Source organism: Mandrillus leucophaeus, unplaced genomic scaffold (genome assembly GCF_000951045.1).
Source record: "Mandrillus leucophaeus isolate KB7577 unplaced genomic scaffold, Mleu.le_1.0 Scaffold5, whole genome shotgun sequence".
In the NCBI taxonomy this organism is placed as follows: Eukaryota; Metazoa; Chordata; class Mammalia; order Primates; family Cercopithecidae; genus Mandrillus; species Mandrillus leucophaeus.
The window spans coordinates 14,712,191-14,734,852 of NW_012105364.1; the positions used below are offsets into that span (position 1 = coordinate 14,712,191).

General features: G+C 38.3%; 1 protein-coding gene across 1 annotated transcript in view; it reads left to right on the top strand.

Annotated features, from left to right (window-relative positions):
- The window catches only part of TSPAN12 (tetraspanin 12), a 68,835-nt gene extending 46,612 nt beyond the window's left edge, over positions 1-22,223 (top strand). Inside the window, exons 6-8 of the mRNA XM_011995980.1 lie at positions 80-187; positions 3,963-4,106; positions 21,703-22,223. Coding sequence (XP_011851370.1) covers positions 80-187; positions 3,963-4,106; positions 21,703-22,008 — 558 coding nt within the window. The 3' untranslated portion in view covers positions 22,009-22,223. The remainder of the gene's footprint in view (positions 1-79; positions 188-3,962; positions 4,107-21,702) is intronic.
- The last annotated feature ends 439 nt before the right edge of the window (positions 22,224-22,662 follow it).

The following is a 22,662-nucleotide window of genomic DNA, read 5'->3' on the forward strand; positions in this document are numbered from 1 at the left end:
GTGTGTGTGTGTGTGTGTGTGTGAATCTGTGTCTGTGTGTGTGTGTTATAGCTGTTGATATTTTGCTTTTTATTACCAGGTTCCAGTACAGTGGTCAGATATGGTCACTTTGAAAGCCAGGATGACAAATTATGGATTACCTAGATATCGGTGGCTTACTCATGCTTGGAATTTTTTTCAGAGAGAGGTAAGTGCTGCAATTTCTGAGGTAGAGAGAGTGAAGTAAGTGGTGCACTTTCAAACCAGATGTTTAAAGCTTTGACTTTGGTAATTTCCTCTGTGCTGAAAAATTAAGCCTATGATTCAGTAACCTCCGGTGCAATTCTTTCTTGAAAAATATCTCAAGTAACTTCATGGCCTGATTTTCCTCCCATATATACCCTTTCCCCTTTATTTCACATGGTTCACATATATTTAAGAACTTCTGAAAAGCTATTTTGCTAAATTATTGTGAAGTTTTCTTTTTATGAGGGTTAACTTGATAAATATCCAAGTTCCAGACAAATAGATTTTCCATGACTTTTAGAGCTCTCAATATTTTAAACATAATTTTAGTTTTAAAAAAAGGATTGTTCTCATTTGGGACTTTGAGGTCAGTATATCGTTAATGGCATGGTCTAGTCAGAAAGACCTTGGTTAAAATCATAGCTGTGCTGCTTACTATTAAGTGAGTTTCTATAATATACATAACCCCGTTAAGTCTTGGTTTTCTCACCTGTGAAATAGTGATAATAAAAATACCTATCTCTTCAGGTTGTTGAGAAGATTAAACGATGTCATAAGTTAGATTTCATTTAGCCTATGGTTATTAACAATAACATTACAAAGTATAGGTGCTTTTAGCATTTCTTACCTAACTGCCATGTAGCACTGCACGCAACCATCTTCTCAAGTGGGGACTGTATTCAGATGTTTAGGTGACTTGAAGTTAACCATTGATCTTGCTTCAAACCAAGCTCTTCTTCCAAGCAGTTTCCTTGTGATTGAAGTGACATTCCCAGATGGATAAGTATTTAATTTCCTTTAATTTATCTTAGTGTTAGGCTGCAAAGCATTTGAGAATTAATATCTTACATGATAGATAGCAAGATCTCTGCTCACTTGCTTTGTCCTGGATATGGGCAAAGGTTCAAGTCCAGGACAATCTCCAAATCTGACTCTCTGTATACAACTGTTGAGATGGTAAAAATTATCATTGTAACACAGATTTCCTGTTTATTTAAGTGCTTCCTAGCTTTGTTTATTTATTGTATATTTGTGCTAAAAACAACACAAAGAGAAAATAAGCATTAGGAAATTTATAGTAAGTTATGTCAGCTACTGTCTTGAGTAGATGCTGCCCAGAGCTTGTTATTTTCTGGAATTTGTGATGTAGACAGTGATAATCCAGGTTAAAAAACAAAGTGAGTTTTTTTTTTTTTTCTGATGGGAGTTCCACCTAGATGGACAATGTACAAGTACTGCAAAAGATAGCACACTTATTTTTAGATTTGTTACATGGTAAGTTTCCTCCTCCATTATCATAAGACTGTTTTGTGTAAATGGAGAGGGTGAAGACCTCTGAGAACGTGAAAGAGTTTTTTAAATCCCTTGTATTAGTTTGCTATGACTGCTTGCAGATGGCCATCTTCTCCCCGTGTCTTCACATTGTCTTCCTTCTATATGTGACTATATTTAAATATCCTCTTCGAATAAGAACATCAGTCATATTGGATTAGGGCCCACCCTAATGACCTTATTTTAACTTAACAATCACTATTAAACACTCTATCACCAAATGAAGTCACATTCTAAGGTACTGGGGGTTAGAATTTCAACATATGAATTTGGGTGGGGGACACAATTCTAGAATAACCTATATTGCAGAAAGCAACTTTATCAGGTGCCGGTTTCCTTGCTCCTCATTCAGTGCAATTCTGTGCACGTACCTCAACTTAGCAGACTCTCACTTAAGCCCCATTGGCGTTTATTTAATACCTTTTTAGAATACTAACTTTAAAAAATGTGTTCATTTATTTATTTTAACACAGTAATTGGAGCATAGGCTTTGGAACAGACTGTGCCACACTCTGGCCTGTAACTTTAGCAAGCTACTTGACCGTCAAAGGGCTCAGTTTACTCATATGTAAAATGGATGGTATTTTCTAGAGCTTGACACATTAGCAAGAGTGGTACTATCTCACAATACAATATTAAAGGAGACAGGAAAATGACAAGGAGATGTAGACTACAGTAATATCTTGGTATGATGTTGGGCTTACTTAAAGGAGTTCTCAGAAAAAGTTTCAGAATAAATTCAGTATCTTCTGTTGAAGACGGGCAATTCTATACAAATACTTACTAAAATAAAAATAAGTTCATCACTGAACATTATATACTTATAATAAGAAAGAACATTATATACTTATATTTGAGAAAGTCATTTATGTAGAATATTTCATTCCCTGACACAGCCATATAAATAGGCTGTTCCTTGCTGGATGGAGTTAGAGAGTTCCAAGAACTGTTCTGTCATCAACACAGAAAGGACTCATGTCATTAGCAAAGGAGAGAAATGAATTTTCTCTGAGTGTAAGGATTTAAAAAGATGGACATGGAAGGTTAACGTTTCCTTGTTTATGATTTTTATGAAGTGAAGTCTTTATACTACATATATTATTTAAGGATATTTAATGTATTGTATGAAATATGTAATGTCAAATTATTGACTAAATTTGTGATGTTGACAGTATACTCATGACTTTGAGAGCAAGTTTAAAGAAGAAAAATATATGGAAAGTATTTTTTAAGTTTCTCAAAATTTTCGTATTACCCATACTGTTCAGTAATTCATCATTTATAATCCTCTTAAGGTGATTTTGTTTCTGTTTAAAAATCAGACATTTAGACCAGTGTAACAACACAGAATACTTTGTGGTATTTTTGTTGTTTCCTTTTGCATGAGAAGTCCAGAATTCTTCAAAATTAATTTTAGTTAAATTTTGAAATGGTGGGGGATTGTGATATTTTGTGATACAATGTGAAACCTGAACATAGATTGATCTGTTGGACTGCATGATTTGCATAGCCAGTCACTCGGCAGAGTTCTCGGTGACTGTCCATAGTCCTTGTTTCTGGCTAGAGGGGAAAGAGCAACCTCCCTCTCTACTCAAGGACAGAAAATTATTCATCATAGATAATTGTTCTGAATCTAATCTATAGAGGTCCTTAAGCAGTGCTTTCAAACCTTGATCAGAGAAAGCTTTTGCTAATCTTTGGGGAAATGAGATAAAAAAGAAAAAATGTCAATATAGTTTTTCTTAACTCCAATTTTATTCAAGCTAAAGGCACACCATTTCTTCTGAGATTGTGGTAATAGAATATGAACATTTATTTCAAGAACCTTAGTTGAATAAACACTAATTGGCCAGACCTATGTTTATTTCTTAAAGTTTTTGGATATTTTACTAGCTGAGGAATCGATGTCTGCTAACTTTTTGTGATGTGGGCTTTGGTCGGCACATGTTTTTACAAAGATTACAGAAACTTTTAATATAATATTTGAATATGTTGAGCAATAGAAAAATTTGATTAACTGGCCCTTGGTGGTTAGAGGTTTAATGATAAAGATAAGGTGTCACCTACTTGGGTTTGTTAGTGTGTATGTTCATTCTGTTGCTATGTATAGTCCCTTGTAGACAAGCTTACAGCTAGGGAGTGAGTCTCAGTCATGCCTGATTTGTTTTGATGTGTTACGGGCATTATTACTCAGAATTCTTCCATTATGCAATGGTTAGCCATGGTGTTCCTTTACTACATTTCTATCATCAACACAGACTGTACACATATCATTAGGTGATGACAGATGTAGCTCTGGGTACAAAAATTTAAAAAAACAGATGTCTAATCTCCTATAAGTTAAGAAAATAGTTTTGTGGTTTCTGAGGCTGACTAGTGATTTTTTTTTTTTTTTTTTTTTGCAGTTTAAGTGCTGTGGAGTGGTATATTTCACTGACTGGTTGGAAATGACAGAGATGGACTGGCCCCCAGATTCCTGCTGTGTTAGAGAATTCCCAGGATGTTCCAAACAGGCCCACCAGGAAGATCTCAGTGACCTTTATCAAGAGGTAAGGCCATATATGGTTAATTTATTATGGATAAATGTTTTCTTAGGAATAACTTTAAAGAATCAACAATATGCCAATGAAATTTTCCTTCTCTGTCTAAATATAAAAGGCCTTAACATTTTCTCTGATATGGGGAGAAGAAGAAGAAAGCTTTAAAAAAATATAAAAATCTAAACACTAATCACATTTTAACAAAGGGAAGTGGGAAAGACCACGTTTTGTAATTAATTGGATTTTGAACTGTTTTGTTTTGAATCAAGTTCTGACTGCTTGGGGATCCTTTGAAACAGACACAGGCAGAGTATGTAGCTCACACTGGATATGCAAGAAATGCAGGGTTTGGAGTTCCTGGACAGAATACGTATTTTAAGAGCCTCCACATAGATCACCAACACATAGAAGGGAAAAAAGAACCTCTCCAAAGAAAATGCTACCGTGCTACTCTTCAGCTCCCCCTGCTGGCTAATGATTAGTGATGCCAGTTTTAGTTCACTGATTTAAGTTTTATGCTCACTGGCAGTAAAGTCAATCCTCATGTGCCCAAGAAATGTACATACTTGTGTTTTCTGGGATAAATGATCAGAATAATCAGTTACTCCATTTTAGGAGAAGTTTTCCTATTCATTCATTTTTACTGGTGATTTTCAAACTTTGTTAGCAGTAACATTCTATTTTCAAATTAAAATCTAACACTGCGCTGTCCTGTACGATAGCCAAATAGCTACATGTGACCATTTGAATTAAAAGTAATGAAAATTAAATGTCTATTCCTCTGTTGCACGAGCTACATCTCAAGTGCTCAAATGCCGCTTGTGACTAGTGGCCCCTGTCCTGGACAATGCAGATATAAGACATTTCCTTCATCACAGAAAGTTTTGTTAGGCAGTATTTATCTGGAATGGAAATGCAAAATGTGAATCAGATAGAAGGGAAACTGCTTAGGCTAAGGGGTTGGGATCATTCCCCAGATACATCTTTAGTCAAGTACCTGGTATCACAAGGTGCTGCTCACACTATTCATAATATAAAGCATGTATATATAGTAGGGCTATAAAGAATGAACACAAACTACATCAGGATTTATAATACATGCATTTTGATATATTTCAAGGTAGTTATCTTAGGAGGCTATACTTTTTTTCCCTAGGAATGCTACCATTCAAAGCATCTCTTAGACTGTCTGCCAAAGCAGTTGTTGAGATGGGCAGTCAATTTATATTGTAAATTAATTAATTTGGATGTTGTAATTAATTAAAAGAATGCTGTACCACCTACACAAGTGATCCATTATATTCATGTCCTAGATATGAGTAACTCTGGGCTGTTACTCATATCTCAGAGGACAAGAATATGTCACCATTTAAGGATATCCAAAATAAAGTGCTTTGGACTCTGAAGGCATGCCCCAAAGGAGAGTGCCAAGTATTTTTTAGGAGTTTAAAAACTGTTATAATTTCCTAGAGCTGCCATAACAAAGTCCCACAAACTGAGTGGCTCCGACAACGTAAATTTATTGTCTCAGGGTTCTGGAGGCTAACTCCAAGATTAAGGTGTCAGCAGGGTTGATGCTTCTCTCCTAGCTTCTGGTGGTGTGCTGACAATTTTCCCGGTTCCTCGTCTTTTAGAAGCATCACCCTGATCTGTTTCATCTTCACATAGTATTCTCCTTATGTGTGTGTCTCCCAATTTTCCCTTTTTATAAGAACAACAGTCATATTGGACGAGGGGCCCACTTTCCTCCAGTCAGACCTCATCTTAGTTACATCTGCAACAATCCTACGTTCCAATAAGATCACATTCTGAGGTACTAAGCTCTTTAACATATGAATTTTGGGAGGACATAATGCAACCGATCACAAGGATTATGGAAACAATTGAATAATTCAGGCTTTTTATTTTAAAAGATGATCAGAATACTTTTTGTCATACTCACACTGCTGGGAAGCATTGTGTTTGGATGTTACTGTTTTATACATACTTTGTTTAGAAACATTTGGCTTTGAATGAAAATGAATACACGAGATATAGTTTATTGAACAGAAAGTTGTTGGGTTAGTGTCTGTAGGTTCTTCAGTGATTATGGCACTGAACCTAGTTCTTTTGTTTTGTGTGAAAGCTAAATATTGGCTAGTGTTTGTAGTAGCAATCATCAACTAATAAATGCAGCAAACTCCTGCTTATTCCATAAAACAGAAAACAGTACTAATATTTCTGAGGTAGTATTATATAGAAATATATTATGGATATTCAAATGTACTATAACTCACTATTAGACATTAAAAGAACAGTACAGGTAGAAGTATAGATGTGTAAATTGAAACCTACTAAATTTCCTAGTGTGAATTGTCCATCTGCTAGTTTTTACCAGTAGTAAGTCAATATGGACAATTATTGGGCCACAACATTATGATATAATTTGTATCTGCTTTAGGGATTAATACTGATGCTATGATTATAACTACTATTGATCATGAGATCAACTTACCAGATCTTCCCATAAAGTCTGAATATGGACTAATTCTCTTCAGTTTTACTTTATTTAGCTGAAGACTGTCCTTCATTAAACATTTAATATAATTTTATTGTTGTAAAAATACAATTCATCTTTACTAGTTTGTCTTAGATTGTTTTTACTAATAATACTACTTTATAATGGGATGCTTTACTTTCAGGCTATCTATAATTGCTTGCTCCATGAATTTTGAAATTGAAACAAGCCATACTATTGTGCATGTGCAAGTTGATAGCCCAGATTATTTTGAAAATTTCTCATATGTTTATCTAAAGAATTTTAATAGTAAGCTGGCATTGTCAGCCGTGAGATGTTCTTTAGACACAGACTTCCAGCTAAGATGGGGGCTTATTATATCAGAGTAACCTGCTTTTGCATTTTACAACTAATAACATATACTGATATTGGTAATGATATAGTATGCAATTATATGCATAGTTGACTTACAAAAGAGGATCATATAGTAGTTTTATGGCATAAGTACAATTAAATCTATAATTAAAAATAAGACATAATTCCACTTTGCCCTGGAGAACATATGTTTGCTAATTACAGTGTGTCCAGAGATCGTTCAGTAGGAAGATGAGGGTTCTAAAGGGAGAAATAAGTGAGGAACAGCTGGAGGTATTTGGGATGTTTATTCAGAAGTTGAGAGCACTGAAGGGAGATAGTTGAGATGTCTTCAAATATTTCAAAGTTCATAATTCAGAACAGGAACTAGACTTACACATTGTTGCTCCAAGGGCCAGAAGTTACAGGAAGGAAATTTTGAATCAATAGAAGGAAGACCTTGCTCATCAAAATCCGTCCAATTGTGAGACAGGTTATCTTGTAAAATAACGAGTGTCTCATCACTAAAAATATTGGAGTCAAGGTCAGATAACCATGTCATTGGTAGTGTAGAATGGTTTTTTAAATTAAGAATGAATCCAGACTAGATGAACCACAAGGTCTCTCTTATCTTTCATATTCTGTAAGCTCAGAGATAAAAACTGGCTTTCTTCCTGCAATCATTCTTCAGTAGTCTGAAATCAAGGAAATAAATCATTCTCAACCATCTGGTGGCCTGCATGGTCCCTGACCCAATAATATTTTATGACGCATTTGGAAACCTGTGAAAAATGACAGCAGAAATATAGCGACAATTGCACATTTAGAAACATTCAGGAGCCTTGTTAGGTTTGGCACACAGCTCTTCAAATATCCATAATAAGCTACAAACTTATATTAAAGTATAGGTTTAAAAATCTGTAATGAAAATACCTCTGACCCTCAGTTTGGAACTATCACATTCACTCATTCAAAATGATGATAGGATAACCAATATTCATTCAGAATATTTTGTGATTGCCTACTGGGTTCCATTTGCTCTTCTAAATGCTAGGGATATAGTGGAGAGTGTTGCAGACAAAAATTTCTTCTCCTTTGTAACTTATATTCTGGTTATGGATACATACGTTTAACAAGAAAAAAAAACAGCAATAGAAAATAATTTCAGGTGATGGTAAGCACTTTGAAAACTGAACAGGGTAATGTGCTGGAGTTTTGTTGGTGAGGGAGTTACTTAAGATAGATTGTTAGGAATAGACCCTCTTCTGTGTGGGTGATATGTGAACTGAGACCAGTTGAAGCAGCCATGCTGGGGAACAGTGTTTTTGGCCGAGGAAACTGCAAGTATAAAGGCCCACCCTTGAGTGGTCTGGGCCCGTGATTGCTGACAGCCCACTCCCATGTTCTTTGGAATCACCTGTGTAACCACACTCTAAATGCGAGGTGTAAGACTTGGCCTTGGCAAAATATCAGACTCAGATTTAAGTTGGCAAAGCACAAGCCTATGGTATCTCTTGTCTTCTCTCACGTGCTGAGTTTTTCATCATATCGGTTACTGAAGTGCAGTGTCTTGACTTGATTTGGAGAAGAGAAGCATAAATCAAAGACATAAAGACAGCAGTTAGAAAATCAGTCTTTATAGAGCAGGGACTCTCAACCTCCTGCCCAGGGACCGGGGCTCTTCTTGGATGGACTTCAAGGAAAAAGTGATACTGCAAAAATTGTTTTCAACATTTTATATCCATTTTTTTTTTCTAGGAAATAAGAGCCATAGCTTTCATCAGCTCTTCTTGGGATTCCATATGTAAAAGAATGGAAAAACACGGTTGTAAAGAATAGTTGCAGCACTTACTGTCTCAGATAGGAAACTTAGCATAAATAGCCCCTCAAAAAGGCTGAAATGCCATTTTCCTCCTCTCTGTGCTACGTCAAGAAAAATAAATGGAAGTAAACAGGCTCACAACAGGCTCTGCTTCAAATGGACTGACTCAAAATGTAAAACAAAGAGGGACAGAACGTCAACTAAAATATACCTCCAGAGACACGTTTCCTTGTTTAGTAGTTAGAAGCGTTCTTCTGTTCAAATATATTGGATGCTTCTTCAGAAAAGTAGTATTCCCGCAGATGTATGTAAGGGCTGGAGGCAGATATGTCTCCACACTTGTGTGCCTTTGGGACACCTTTCCTTTAGACCCTGAGACTTTCTGTGTTCTGTGTGTTGGTTGTGAGTTTTAAATAATCTTAATAATTTCTACTTTGGCAAACCCATGTGTGCCTCTTTATAAGTTTATTTATTTCTCTCCCAGTGCTAGAAAACATCGATGAATAAAGGAAACTGGGAAGTACAGGGGTGTGGTTGTGAAGGGACGTGACCTTCTTCCCTGAGTCTTGGCTTACAGGAAAAAGAACCACATGATGACAAGTGGGTGTGGGTTACCAGTGCTCACAGGAGGCAAACAGACTTGTAGAGGTGCTACTCCAGGGCAAAAGTGAGGGTAGCTCATGTTGCTAAAGAAAAAACAAATCATTTAATGACACTTGTTAAAGATGATAAGGAGCCGGTTACGGTGGTTCACGCCTGTATTCCCAGCACTTTGGGAGGCTGAGGCAGGTGGATCACTTGTGGTCAGGAGTTCTAGATCAGCCCAACATGATGAAGTCCTAACTCTACTAAAAATACAGAAATTAGCTGGATTCTGTGGTGCATGCCTGTAGTCCCAGCTACTTGGGAGGCTGAGGCAGGAGAATCGCTTAAACCTGGGAGGTGAAGGAGAATCTCCTCAAACCTGGGATGTGAACCTAGGCGGGGAAGCTTGCAGTGAGCCTAGATTGTGCCACTGTGCTCCAGCCTGGGCGACAGAGTGAGACTTTGTCTCAAAAACAAAAAAATGATGATGAGGAAAACTTTATTTCAGCGGGGATTATCGGGATAGGAATAAGGCCACTGCAGTGTGGTCTTGCAGTAGGGGAGACAGATTAGGCTCAATTCAGAATATAACATGGGAAAGTGGGAATTTATAGTCAAGGAACAGGTTGAGAATCAGAGGATGGAAAATCATTAAGAGGAAACATGGTGAGGGATGAGATTCTGGCAAACCTTACCTAACAAGACTTGTACTAAAGGCAGGCCAGGGTGATCAGACATCTCTTGGACGATGGGTGGAGAAGGAAGAAGTCAGTTAGATATCAAAGATGATAAAGTATGAAGAATGGGGAGTCTCCGTAAACCAACTTACCAAGATTCTTGCTAAAATTGAACAATGCAGAGACAAACTCCAAAGTCCAAACGTCAAGGTTCGGTTGAAAAAGAACTCAGTGGAGCCTGAATAGAGTTTGGTCATGGAGAGAAACTTGATCAGTGGTGAACCACATGGGATGGGCTGTTTGAGGGTTTTATTCTCTCAGTTGAGTGTTGTACGATGTTTGAGTTGAGAGTCATGAATTCACACTCTGAACCCTCATCCTGATTAGAGATACTGCCCTCACCTGTCTCCTCTATACTCCGCTGTCCTTGGCAAATGATATTTGTTTTGTAACCAATCTTTTTTTCTGGGTGATGTTTTCGTTCTCAACACTTTTTGTTAACACTCCTTTCCTGCTAGCATCTTTGACCAATTAGAAAGATGAGCCAATAGTGTATGTCTATTTGTTTTGACTGACAGAAATAACTTTTGCTTTATAATTTTCATATACAACATTATATTATCATAAATGTTTCCTCAGCACTCCTGAGCCCTAAGTGGAGACCTGACAGAGTGGTGTGGGAATAAAAGGCCATGATTGGGGGTGGACTTGGCCTTCTGGCAAGCTCCACCTAGATATAAAAGGTCAATTGTTTTTTCCCAGACAACCCAGCTCTCTGGTTATTAGTAGGATTCTACTTCAGACCAAGTAAATTGCCACACTTGAAACAAAAAATTAGGGGCAAGTATTAAAAGAGAAGGCCAACACAGGGAGTGAGAGGTCATAGCTTAGACCTCCAGCTAGGTAGGTACTGGCTAGTTACACCAACATGGAAGTTGGTCAAGTCTGCCTAGAACAGATTCCCCACATCAGTGACTAAAAGAAAAGGTAGGAATTAGAAAATCTTTAAGTCGGCACAAAAAAAGGGAGCATGAGACACAGCAGGCAATCCTCAATTGCTATTGTCTTTATGATTGAGATACACAATGGGAACACATAGCAGTGGTAGTAACTCTTTGGGCTTCTAATCTTAACGAATAAGTATCTGTAAGCCACATGCAGAAAATATTAGGGTGGCACAGGGCTGAAAAGGGCATTCCCAGCCAAGAAACAATGGGGCAAAGTTAGAGCTGGAAGCAAGAGAGCACGGCTGGAGCACGGGTTGTGAGAAGGGCCACGTTTACAGGGATACAGAGGGCAGGGGCTGAATTCTGAAGAGTCCTGTACGTCCTGATAATACGTGGATATTTTATACTGAAGTCTGTGAATAGTTGCCAAATAAAAAGGGAAACATATTCACAAATTTGAGGCATTACTGTAAAAAGACGGTTTAGGACAATGTAGTCATAGGATTCTGATTTTTTAATAATGAAAGTTTGTTCTCAGATAAACATCCATAAAGCCTCCTGCTCAGACAGTCAACGGTAGGTAGTTTGCAGTTTGCAGGCTCAGTGATTATTTAGATGGAATACCTCAAGAATTTCCATTCTCAGGGTTCTTTTATATAAAGTCAAAGATGCTCCCTCCTGTCTCTCTACTGATTTCATTATCTCCTCTGCAAGTAGCTGCTGATGGGATCTGGTTGACTCTGACTTGCGGTGGTATTTGTTTTATCATTCAAAGCCCTGCGGGATCAGTTTGGGTTTGGTAGGGGGGAAGATCTGTTTTTATCTTCAGGCTTTACTTGATCGTATCAGGTCTTAAACCATTCTGCCAGTTTTGTTTCAGGTATGCAAATGCATTCTTCTTCTCTTTCACTCTCTTTCTCGACATCATTCAATTGTGAGTTTCCTGTTCTCTATTCTCTATTCAATCAAATGATATTTCCTTTTGGACTCTATTAGTAGAGACTTGAAAATTTTGCCCTTAAAATTTATGGATGTGAAAGCCATGATAGTATTTTGACCTGAAAAGCTACCTTACGAAATAACAGTTTTAGATTTAAGCTTAAACATCATGCTGTTGGCATTGTAGAGAATGAGCTGAGGTGGGGAATTTAAGCTGAAGACTGGGTCTTAAGGCAGAGAAATTGAGGTAGGAAACTGTAGCAGATAACTCATGCGATGGTAGGGGCTGGAATTCAGGTTGTGACGTTTAGTATGGAGAGGAAGGAATGAATGTGAAAGATATGTCAGCGGTAGAATGAACAGGACTGGCTTATAAATTGGCTGTGGGAGTGAACGACAGGGAACTTGCAAGCATTCTTGACTTTGATTTGGGCTCTCACAGATGAGGAAGCCATTTACTGAAGGGAGAGGTTAGAGTTGATTAATTTCCTTTTGGAAATACTGGATTTAAGGTTCTTGTCAGGTATTCCATTTGCAGAAACCCAGGAGGCAATATGGGCTTCAGAGACAGAACTCAGATAGAGATACAGATTTTGTGTGTACTCATTAAGGAAAGTGCTAACTCAAAATACAATGACTTGGATAAGCTGGGAGTTTATTTCTCTTTCATAGACCAATGACCTGATCTACGCCTCCAGGCAGCTCTGCTGCACAAGTTCATCCAGGGGCCAGAATGAGGAGACAACTTTGCCTTTTAAATACCTTGTCTCCCAAAGTTGGTCTCCAGTTCTAGTCATGGAGAGAGAGTGAAAAGGAGAACTCCCAATGCATGAAGGCCTACACTCATCACCACTGTTCAGATTTTGTTGGCAGGAACTCACATGGCTTTGCTTAGCTGCAAGGGAGGCTGGAAAATGTGGTCTGGCTAGGAAGCTATGTTCCATTTCTTTCTTTGTTTTTTTTTTTCTTTTTTTCTTTTTAGATGGAGTCTCACTCGCTCTTTCACCCAGGCTTTAGTGCAGTGGCGCGATCTCGGCTCACTGCAAGCTCCACCGCCTGGGTTTATGCCATTCTCCTGCCTCATCCTCCTGAGTAGCTGGGACTACAGGCGCCCGTCACGAAGCCGGGCTAATTCTTTTGTATTTTTAGTAGAGTCGGGGTTTCACCATGTTAGCCAGGATGGTCTTGATCTCCTGACCTCGTGGTCTGCCCGCCTCAGCCTCCCAAAGTGTTGGGGTTACAGACGTGAGCCACTGCGCCTGGCCGGAAGTTATGTTCTTATATAAACATTAATTACTGTGAATCAAACGGAGGACAGACTGGGTGGGTAGGTGGGTGGATGGACTAAGTTTACACAGGTGTCATCAGTGTACATGAGGCAATGAAGGTATGGAGGGAAATAAGACCACACCAGGAAATGATGCAATACATGCAGCCAAGGACAGAACTCTGTGACCTGCCAGCACTTAAGGGCAGAGATACTGAAGTTTTGAGATGGTGACTACATGGTAAAGAGCAAGCTGAGTGTAGAAATTTTTTTCTTCTACATCCCAGTTCCCTTATCTCTACTAAGATATTAATAGTACCCACACCGTTGTAATATACAAAGATAAATTGAGATACGACATGAGAAACTGTTAGTATACCACTTACCACAGTGGTAGCTGATGACAATAATAACAATAATTTATTAAGGTATTTATTTGAAGTAAGTAGAAAATGTATTGATCTATGATTAGATTTTTCACTAGCTAAATTGCCCTTAGTTTTGCTTGAAATGACGGGGAAGTGTGTATTTTCTGGTTATGTGCGTTTGTGCTGGCTGAAGGTAGATTTTCAGGTCAAAGTTTCTGGGACTTGGTCCAGTTTCTCTCTTTGCTTGTTTTAACACCTCCAACTTCTTATAGATGCAAATTTAAGGTACTCAAATGGGCCCCCATGAGAGAAAATGTGCGCAGGAGGGGTTTGTGAATAAACTCTGCTCCGTCAGCCTGCTGGAACTGACCTAACTAGTGAGCATGGAGCCTTCCGGGTTTTTTGACTTTAGCCTCTTTGTAACTACATTTTTTTTTGGTAAAAATGAAAAATGATCAGTAAATGCAGTCTTTTACGTTTCTTTATTCTACCTATGTAATAGGGATATTGTGAGGGTTAAATGAGATATGAAGATCTTTCATATATTAAGAAATAATAAGATGACTTTTTTCTACTGCATTTCCTTTGCACAGATTTAGTTATCTTTCTGTTCTCCTAAGAGACAGCTAAAGAACAGAAAGTCTTGTAGTGAATTTTATTGCTTGCTGCTTTTTTTAAAGGAAGCATTATTTCCCTGCAGAGCTTAAGATTATCAGTGGAGAACTTTTGCTCTAACCTGTTTAAATCTTGTGAGCTCATTAACTGCTATCATTTACTTCAATTCTAGAAGAAAGAGGATTGAAGATTGTATATTTGCATCTGATAATCGATACAGGTATTTCAAACTTGAGAGTGATGTTTATTTACAAAAACATTAATATTGGCATGTATTGGCACCTAGATTTTATTTATACTTTATCTTGGTAAGCACATTAAAAGGCTGCCCGACTTTTTGATGTGGCCTGTGAATATTGAGTACTGAAAAGCCATGGGTGTTCTTCCAATTTTAGAAACTCATTTTGAAGATAGATCAGAGAATAATTTCAAGTGTATAATTTCCTCAAGTGAAATGAGGCATCCTGACATGCCTTCAAATAGATTCCAGGAAATGTAGGGGATTTGTGATTTTTCTTTTGATAAAGGTAGTGTTATTATTTACAGCTAATGGTTGACAAGAATTTTAATATTGTAGCAAGTAAAGTAGGTTGGCCAACGTGTCTTATTCATACCTTTGAATTATCTGAAGTTATTAACATAGGGCTAACCTAGCTTTCTTTAGGAAGAAAACATTTTCAAGTAAAATTAATTCAGAGTATTTTATTTTGAGAAAAGCAACTAAGTAAACTTCGGTTCTTTCCTATTCTGAATAAAATACTCTGTGAAATGAAATGCAGTTTTGAATTGTATCATTTGTCTCACTTTTTACTCTACAGAAATGTTTGTTTATGCAGCTAAATATCTATAAATAGTATAATCAATACATATGAACACATCTATGTTTTTTATCTAGACTTAATGTCTTACTTTTCAAGACAAGCTCACACTGAAAAATGTAAACCTTATGCATAATTATTTGACTGGCTCAAAATATGCTCAGAGTTATGTTCAGGTTGAATTACTTCAATAAGAATGATTCAGAACAGAAAGAAAACCCTGGAGCTATTTCAATGAAGAATTTACAGAGTGACTGAGGAGGTCAATCATCTTACACAGACACATCTGGAAACATACTGACTGTCCTCTCAAGAAGAGAACTATTCTTTGCAAAGTTGGTTCTTAACTTTAAGTACTTGTGAAAATGATTCACTGATATTCAGCATGACACCTATGTTAGGCAATTCTTGCATTGCTACAAATAAATACCTGAGACTGGGTAATTTATAAGAACAGGGGTTTAATTGGCTTATGGTTCTGCAGGCTGTACAGGAAGGGTAAATGATAATGGTTTCTGCCCCTGGGAAGGCCTCAAGGAGCTTTGAGCATGGTAGAAAGCAAAGCGGCAGCAGGCACATCACATGGCCAAAGTGGGAACAGGAGACAGAGATGGGGGGCGGTGCTATGCAGTTTTTTTTTTTCTACTTTATGTTCTAGGGTACATGTGCACAACGTGCAGGTTTGTTACATATGTATACATGTGCCATGTTGGTGTGCTGCACCCATTAGCTCGTCATTTACATTAGGTATATGTCCTAATGCTATCCCTCCCCCCTCCCCGCTCCCCACAACAGGCCCTGGTGTGTGATGTTCCCCTTCCTGTGTCCAAGTGTTCTCATTGTTCAATTCCCACCTATGAGTGAGAACATGTGGTGTTTGGTTTTCTGTTCTTGCGATAGTTTGCTGAGAATGATGGTTTCCGGCTGCATCCATGTCCCTACAAAGGACATGAACGCATCCCTTTTTATGGCTGCATAGTATTCCATGGTGTATATGTGCCACAATTTCTTAATCCAGTCTGTCACTGATGGACGTTTGGGTTAGTTCCAAGTCTTTGCTATTGTGAATAGTGCTGCAATAAACACACACTTTTAAAGAAACAGATCTTGTGAGAACTCTGTTATCACCAAGAGGATGGCCATTCATGAGGGACCTACCCCCGTGATCTAAACACCTCCCACCAGGCCCTGCTTCCAACACTGTGGATTACATTTCAACATGAGATGGGTGGGGACAAATGTACTAATTTTATCAACGCCTGTCTGCTGCAAGTTTCTACCTGCCTAATGAGTCAGCAAAGAAATATTTAATTGCATGACTATAGAGAAATCTGTGCTTTTACTTACATAATTATACTCTGTCTCTTTTAAAATTGAATTTATTAAAGGATATAGGGCAGTATACAACAAAAATACAGTAAATTAATAATAAAATAGAAACAGAATTGGAAAGTCAAGGTGAAAGGGAAGAGTAAGTAGATGTGCTTAACATGAAGATAGACACAGTTGCTGTGGTTGAGTGTCCTGTTTGCCTCTCAGCTTTCTGACAGCCTGGGTGAAAAGGAGATACAATCATCACCATAATTCTAATGTTAGGAGAGCAAACATTCTAACCTCAAAGGGGGCAAAGTTCTAAATATTTTATCCAGTGGGATTTTATATCTACTACTTTTTCGAGAAAAAATATCTTCAATATCATTTTTCACAAATTTTATAGAGCAGTTTCTTATGGTGTTTTCCAATATATATCCTTAAAATATACCTTGGTAGAAAATAATATGCAAAGGCATAAGTTAATATATTGCAAGTTGGCACATTTTGGTGACCTGGTTTGACGGATGGACATAAAGTACTATAATGTCAACTGATTTCATTTCTTTTAGATAATCTGTAGTTGACACCTCTTTCGGAGAGACTCTTGATAGAGAAGCATAAAATATAGTTTAATGAATTCTGATGACAAGTTTAAGGACTGAAATTCTGCCTTGTTTGAGGAGTTATCTGTATGCTTTTTAAACAAAATGAGGAAATGATCACCTGATATTTTGCCATAAAAATGGAGGAGTCTAACTAGGACCTTTGCTTGGAATAAAGCATACTTGCCTACCTGAGTGTGAAGATAATCTTCAGGGACCAGTGATCTGGAAGGACACCAAGTCCCAACCATGTGAAATGTCAATACAATTGCATGTCTACATTTCTGGGCAACTGAAAAAGCTTTTTTTGTCGTTGGAATCCAAAGTCATTTTCAATAACCTTGATTGTCTTAATATTTCATTGCATTTTATATTTTTTTAAAGTTACAAATCAATGTCATTTCAAAGAAACATTGACAGAATCAACACAGTCTAGAAAAGGATCGACAGAAAGATGAAGTGTACATATTTTGGAAAACTTGAAGACTAGGACTATTTAGCCTGGAGAGGAGAATAGTTAAAGGGAAAGAGATAATAAATTCTTCAGCTGTGACTCTCTACCTTATAGAAAAGGGAAGGGTTGAGAGCAGAGTTAGAACCAGTGCATCCTTCCTTACGAAGAAGTCAGGTTCCAACAAGGAAGTGCTTGTTAAAAATTAGTGTTGTTCCAGTGTGGACAGGACTGTCTAGTGAGGCGGGGAGTCCCTCTCATTAGAACTGCAGTTTCATTCATTGTTTTTTTATTCCCCTGTGAGTCATACTTTCTTGTTTGTTTGCATGTCTTATAACTGTTTTTTTTTTTTTTTTAAGAGAACAGGATGTTTTAAATAATATAATGTGACAACTCAGAAAATCAGATTTTTCCAGCTCTCCAACGTTTGCTGTTGTTTATTTGTTGGTTCGATAGCATTTTCTAAACGAATTCTCTAAAGGCTGTATTCTTTGTCACATGTGGTCATTGAAGTTTCTGCTCAGTTAGCTTAGTGGTCAGTTAATGAACGGACAGAGATTTCCTTAGATGCCTTAGATGCCTAGAACCAGCGAGTCTCCTGGCCTTTACCAAGGGTGCACAGAGCTTCAAGGTCAGCCAGAGGAGAGATCTTAGGATCTTTGCAGATCTTTCCTGGGCCTATGCACAGCCCCTGAATCTAAGCACAGCCCTATTCATGTGTGTAATTTCCGAGATTCCCACGAATATGCCAGAGCTTTGTCAAGCCCCCTTGTGCACAACTGTTACCAACTGCCTCAGGCAGCCTCAGAGATCAATAGTTACCTCTAACTGTCATCGGAAACCTCCTGGAGGAGGGGGGAGGGACCAGAGGCTTTCCCTAGTCGAGCTTCAAGTTCAGGTCAAATGAAGACATCCTTCTGAGTGGGGTCTTCCAGGGAACCGCCAGATCAGCCATACAATAACAATCGTCTGGGAATGGGGCCTTGAAGGAGCTGCAACCCCATTCTGCGCCCTCTGGTGGCGGCTAGGCTGCCAGTTCTCACCAGGATTGCAGGCTCTTGGCTTTCCAGGCTACCAAGGGGAGCAGGGATGGGAATAGGGCAAATGAAAATTCCATAGCGCTTGCTGTTCCTAATGAGATTCGGCGGCTTTTCGTGAATAAACGCTCCTCAGATTGCTGCAAGACTTTGGTTAATTTCCAGAATTCTAGAAAAATTGAGGCTAACAGTTTTTTGCCAGTGTTTTCATTGCTTACATGAGTAGAGATTCTTTGGAGGTCCTTTCCATGCCAGTTTTGCTATGTCACTGTACAAGTGCTTTTTTGCCATATTTTTAAAAGATAAAAAGTTGAATTCATTACTTCCAAGGACCTCTCCCATTCTAGAGTGTTCCCTATTAATAGGTCTCATTCCCCAATCATCCTAGGTGATAGAATTTACTGTACCATTTTAAAAATAAATATGATTGTTTAAGATACACTGAAATAGACTTTGAACAGTGCCAAGATATGAAACATAATAAATTTTACTTAATTATCAACTCTGCCTTGTTTTATTCCCAGATTTGAAAAGGAAATATTACTTTTCTGGCACAGTTTCTTAACTTAAAATGAATTAGTCTAAAAGGGTAGGAGATCTTAAGACAATAGAGATACAATGTAAGCCCCAGACACTATTGAAAGGGTAAACATCAAGTAATTTACTGACAGCATTTCACAGAATTGAATCATCAGCATATATATTTATTGAATGGTTTACTTTTTTGAGTAACTAATACATTGTTATTAATTATAGTCACCACGTTGTATTGTAGACCTCTTGAACTTATTCCTCCTAACTGGAATTTTGTATCTTTGGTTTACCTCTAATTCTTTTGTTTGCTTTTTTTTGTTTTGCTTTGTTTTGTTTTGAGACAGGGGCTCACTGTGTTGCCCAGGCTGGAGTCCAGTGGGGCCATCTCAGCTCACTGCAACCTCTGCCTCCTGGGTTCAAGCAATTCTCATGTCTCAGCCTCCAGAGTAGCTGGGATTACAGGCATGCACCACCATGCCCAGCTAATTTTTGTATTTTTAGTAGAGACAGGGTTTCACCTGATGGCGAGACTAGTCTTGAACTCCAGACCTCAAGTGATCTGCCCGCCTTGGCCTCCCAAAGTGCTGGGATTACAGGTGTCAGCCACCACGCCCAGCCAGTTTACCTCTAATTCTGAAATCTGTTTAATTATTATTACTAAAATATTAATATATTCATGCTAATTCTTTATTCACTAAAGGTCCATTTTTGTACCAAGTACTGAGAACATAGGTAAGGAATCAGCTAAACATGATCCAAGGCTGTTTTATATCAATTTCTTCAAAGATAGATGTGAGAAAATAGTGCCACATTATTTGGTAATGATGTTAAATGAAGTTGCTATGCAAATTATTTTCCAGATGTCTGAAGCCAAACCTTTTTAACTTAACAAATTTTGAGGTGACTCTTCTCAAACTATGTAAAACATTTCTCTGCTTCATCAGGAAGCTAATGATCTAATGTCTCAGTAGCAAGTAATCATTTTGGACAGTTATCTCATTGTCCTGTAAAACAGTGGCAGCCACCTTGCTCTTGTAGGGTAGAGCTGAGCAGAAGTACTCACTGGTGACATAATGCTGTGCTGCTGGTATTTGCATACTCTTTCATGAAGTGTTGTGCCTCGTATTCTTCCATTAATATCTGCTAATCATAGATTTTCCATCTATTTTTAATTTGATCTTTCTACTTTATAATCTGTGAACTGACATATGAGACAAGAGATTGTACCTGTTGGGTTCTTAACATTTATGAGGCACTATCCTAAGTGTTAAAATGTGTCTGTGCATTTAATCCTCCCAACATCTCAGACAGGTAAGCGCTATTATCATCTATGTTTTTAGACAAGAAAACTGAAGCACTGAGAGATTAAGTGACTTGCCCCAAATCATGTAGCAGTTCATGGTCTTAACCATTATACTATACTGTTGAAGTGGCATCGTCCATCCTGGGTAATACCCAAGGTTAGTTGTCTCAGGCCAAGGAAATCAAGGATGTGAACACACAGGGAGTGAGGTTAAGAGTGGAGGTTTAATAGACGCAAAAAGAGAAGAGCTCTCTCCTGCAGAGAGGGTTCCTGAGTGGGTTTTCTGGTCCACAGCAAAATGCAGCGGGTTTTATAGATAATCTTGAGGAGGCAGAGTCTGATTTACCAGGGCACGAAAGATTGGTCGGACCAGGTGTACCATTTGCATGGTACATGAAAATCTGGCCACCCCCACCCTAATCTTTTATTATTCTGATGGGTTCTGTACTTGGCTGGCACCATGTTACCTGTTTCTTTACTGTATACACAAAGACAAGGGAAGATGGAGCCTCCATGTTGAACATACCTGGCCCCCAGGTAGCCTTTTTCTATTGGCACAGCTGCTGGCATTCACCTGTGCAAGCTTCCCGCTTGCTTGTCTATGTCTACAGCTCGATTTTTCAGGCAGTTCTTTTAATGATTTTGGAGCTACTTTTTGTTAAAAGGAAAATTCCGCCAAGGACTCTTTTACCCTCACTATCTGCCTAAATACTTTCTATCTGCTGTATCACTGTGTCATTTAAAAATGCTTATTAAAATGACACATAAACCTAAGAGTGAATGAGCTCTCATAGAGTATTTGAGTGGAACTGTTTGAAAAATACTTAAATTTTGGTGAGTTGTCTTTGTGATGTCTATGTTAGTTTCCCACAGAATGTATGTGTATGTCTGTGTTTGTGCAAATTTCTTGTGTTTGTATCAAATAGGTTAAGGTGGCCAGAGAAGCAACTTTACCAAATCGGTGTTAAGTATTATTAAATCATGAACATTGTGTGCCAGATCTGGCCTAATGCCTTTTTGTGTGTTTGAAGTTTCACTGGAACCCAGCTACATTAATTCATTCACTTACCGTCTATGGCTGCTTTCTTGTGACAGTGGCAGGGATGAGTAGTTGCCATAGAGACCATATGGCCCACAAAACCCAAAATATTTACTATCTGGCCATCTCAAAAAAGAAAACAAGTCAGTCAACCCCTGTTTTAGATGTTGGGTTTTATACCAGTGGGTCTCAACTTCAGGTTTTGAGAAAGACAAAAGAAGGGGTTGGCTCATTGGAATCAGCTGGACAAGCTTTTCAAAAGCCACACACTTCCCTTTCTCCTTCTTCTCATCAGCTTTCCCTGTTGAGAACCACTGTCTTAAACTTTATGATCCAAATGATTTCATTAACTGATACAGATTGTTTGCTTTCATTAACTATTTTTGGCCTTCTGTAACATATCTAAAGTAATGTTGACTGTGTATTTCTTTTACAGGGTTGTGGGAAGAAAATGTATTCCTTTTTGAGAGGAACCAAACAACTGCAGGTGCTGAGATTTCTGGGAATCTCCATTGGAGTGACACAAATTCTGGCCATGATTCTCACCATTACTCTGCTCTGGGCTCTGTATTATGATAGAAGGGAGCCTGTGACAGACCAAATGATGTCCTTGAAGAATGAGAACTCTCAGCACCTGTCATGTCCCTCAGTAGAACTGTTGAAACCAAGCCTGTCAAGAATCTTTGAACACACATCCATGGCAAACAGCTTTAACACACACTTTGAGATGGAGGAGTTATAAAAAGAAATGTCACAGAAGAAAAACACAAACTTGTTTTATTAGACTTGTGAATTTTTGAGTACATACTACGTGTTTCAGAAACAGGTAGAATAAAAATGTTGTCATAAAATAATACCTAAGCATATACTATTCTATGCTTTAAAATGAGGAGGGAAAAGTTTCATGTCATAAGTCACCACCTGGACAATAACTGATGCCCTTAAAATGCTGAAGACAGGCCGGGCGCGGTGGCTCAAGCCTGTAATCCCAGCACTTTGGGAGGCCGAGACGGGCGGATCACAAGGTCAGGAGATCGAGACCATCCTGGCTAACACGGTGAAACCCCGTCTCTACTAAAAAATACAAAAAAAAACTAGCCGGGCAAGGTGGCGGGCGCCTGTAGTCCCAGCTACTCGGGAGGCTGAGGCAGGAGAATGGCGTGAACCCGGGAGGCGGAACTTGCAGTGAGCTGAGATCTGGCCACTGCACTCCAGCCCGGGCGACAGAGCGAGACTCTGTCTCAAAAAAAAAAAAAAAAAAAATGCTGAAGACAAATGTCATACCCACTGTGTAGCCTGTGTATGACTGAACACAGTTATGTTTTGAGGCAGCGTGGTTTGATTAGCATTTCTGCATCCATACAAACGAGTCACATACGGTGGAACTGGAGCTACA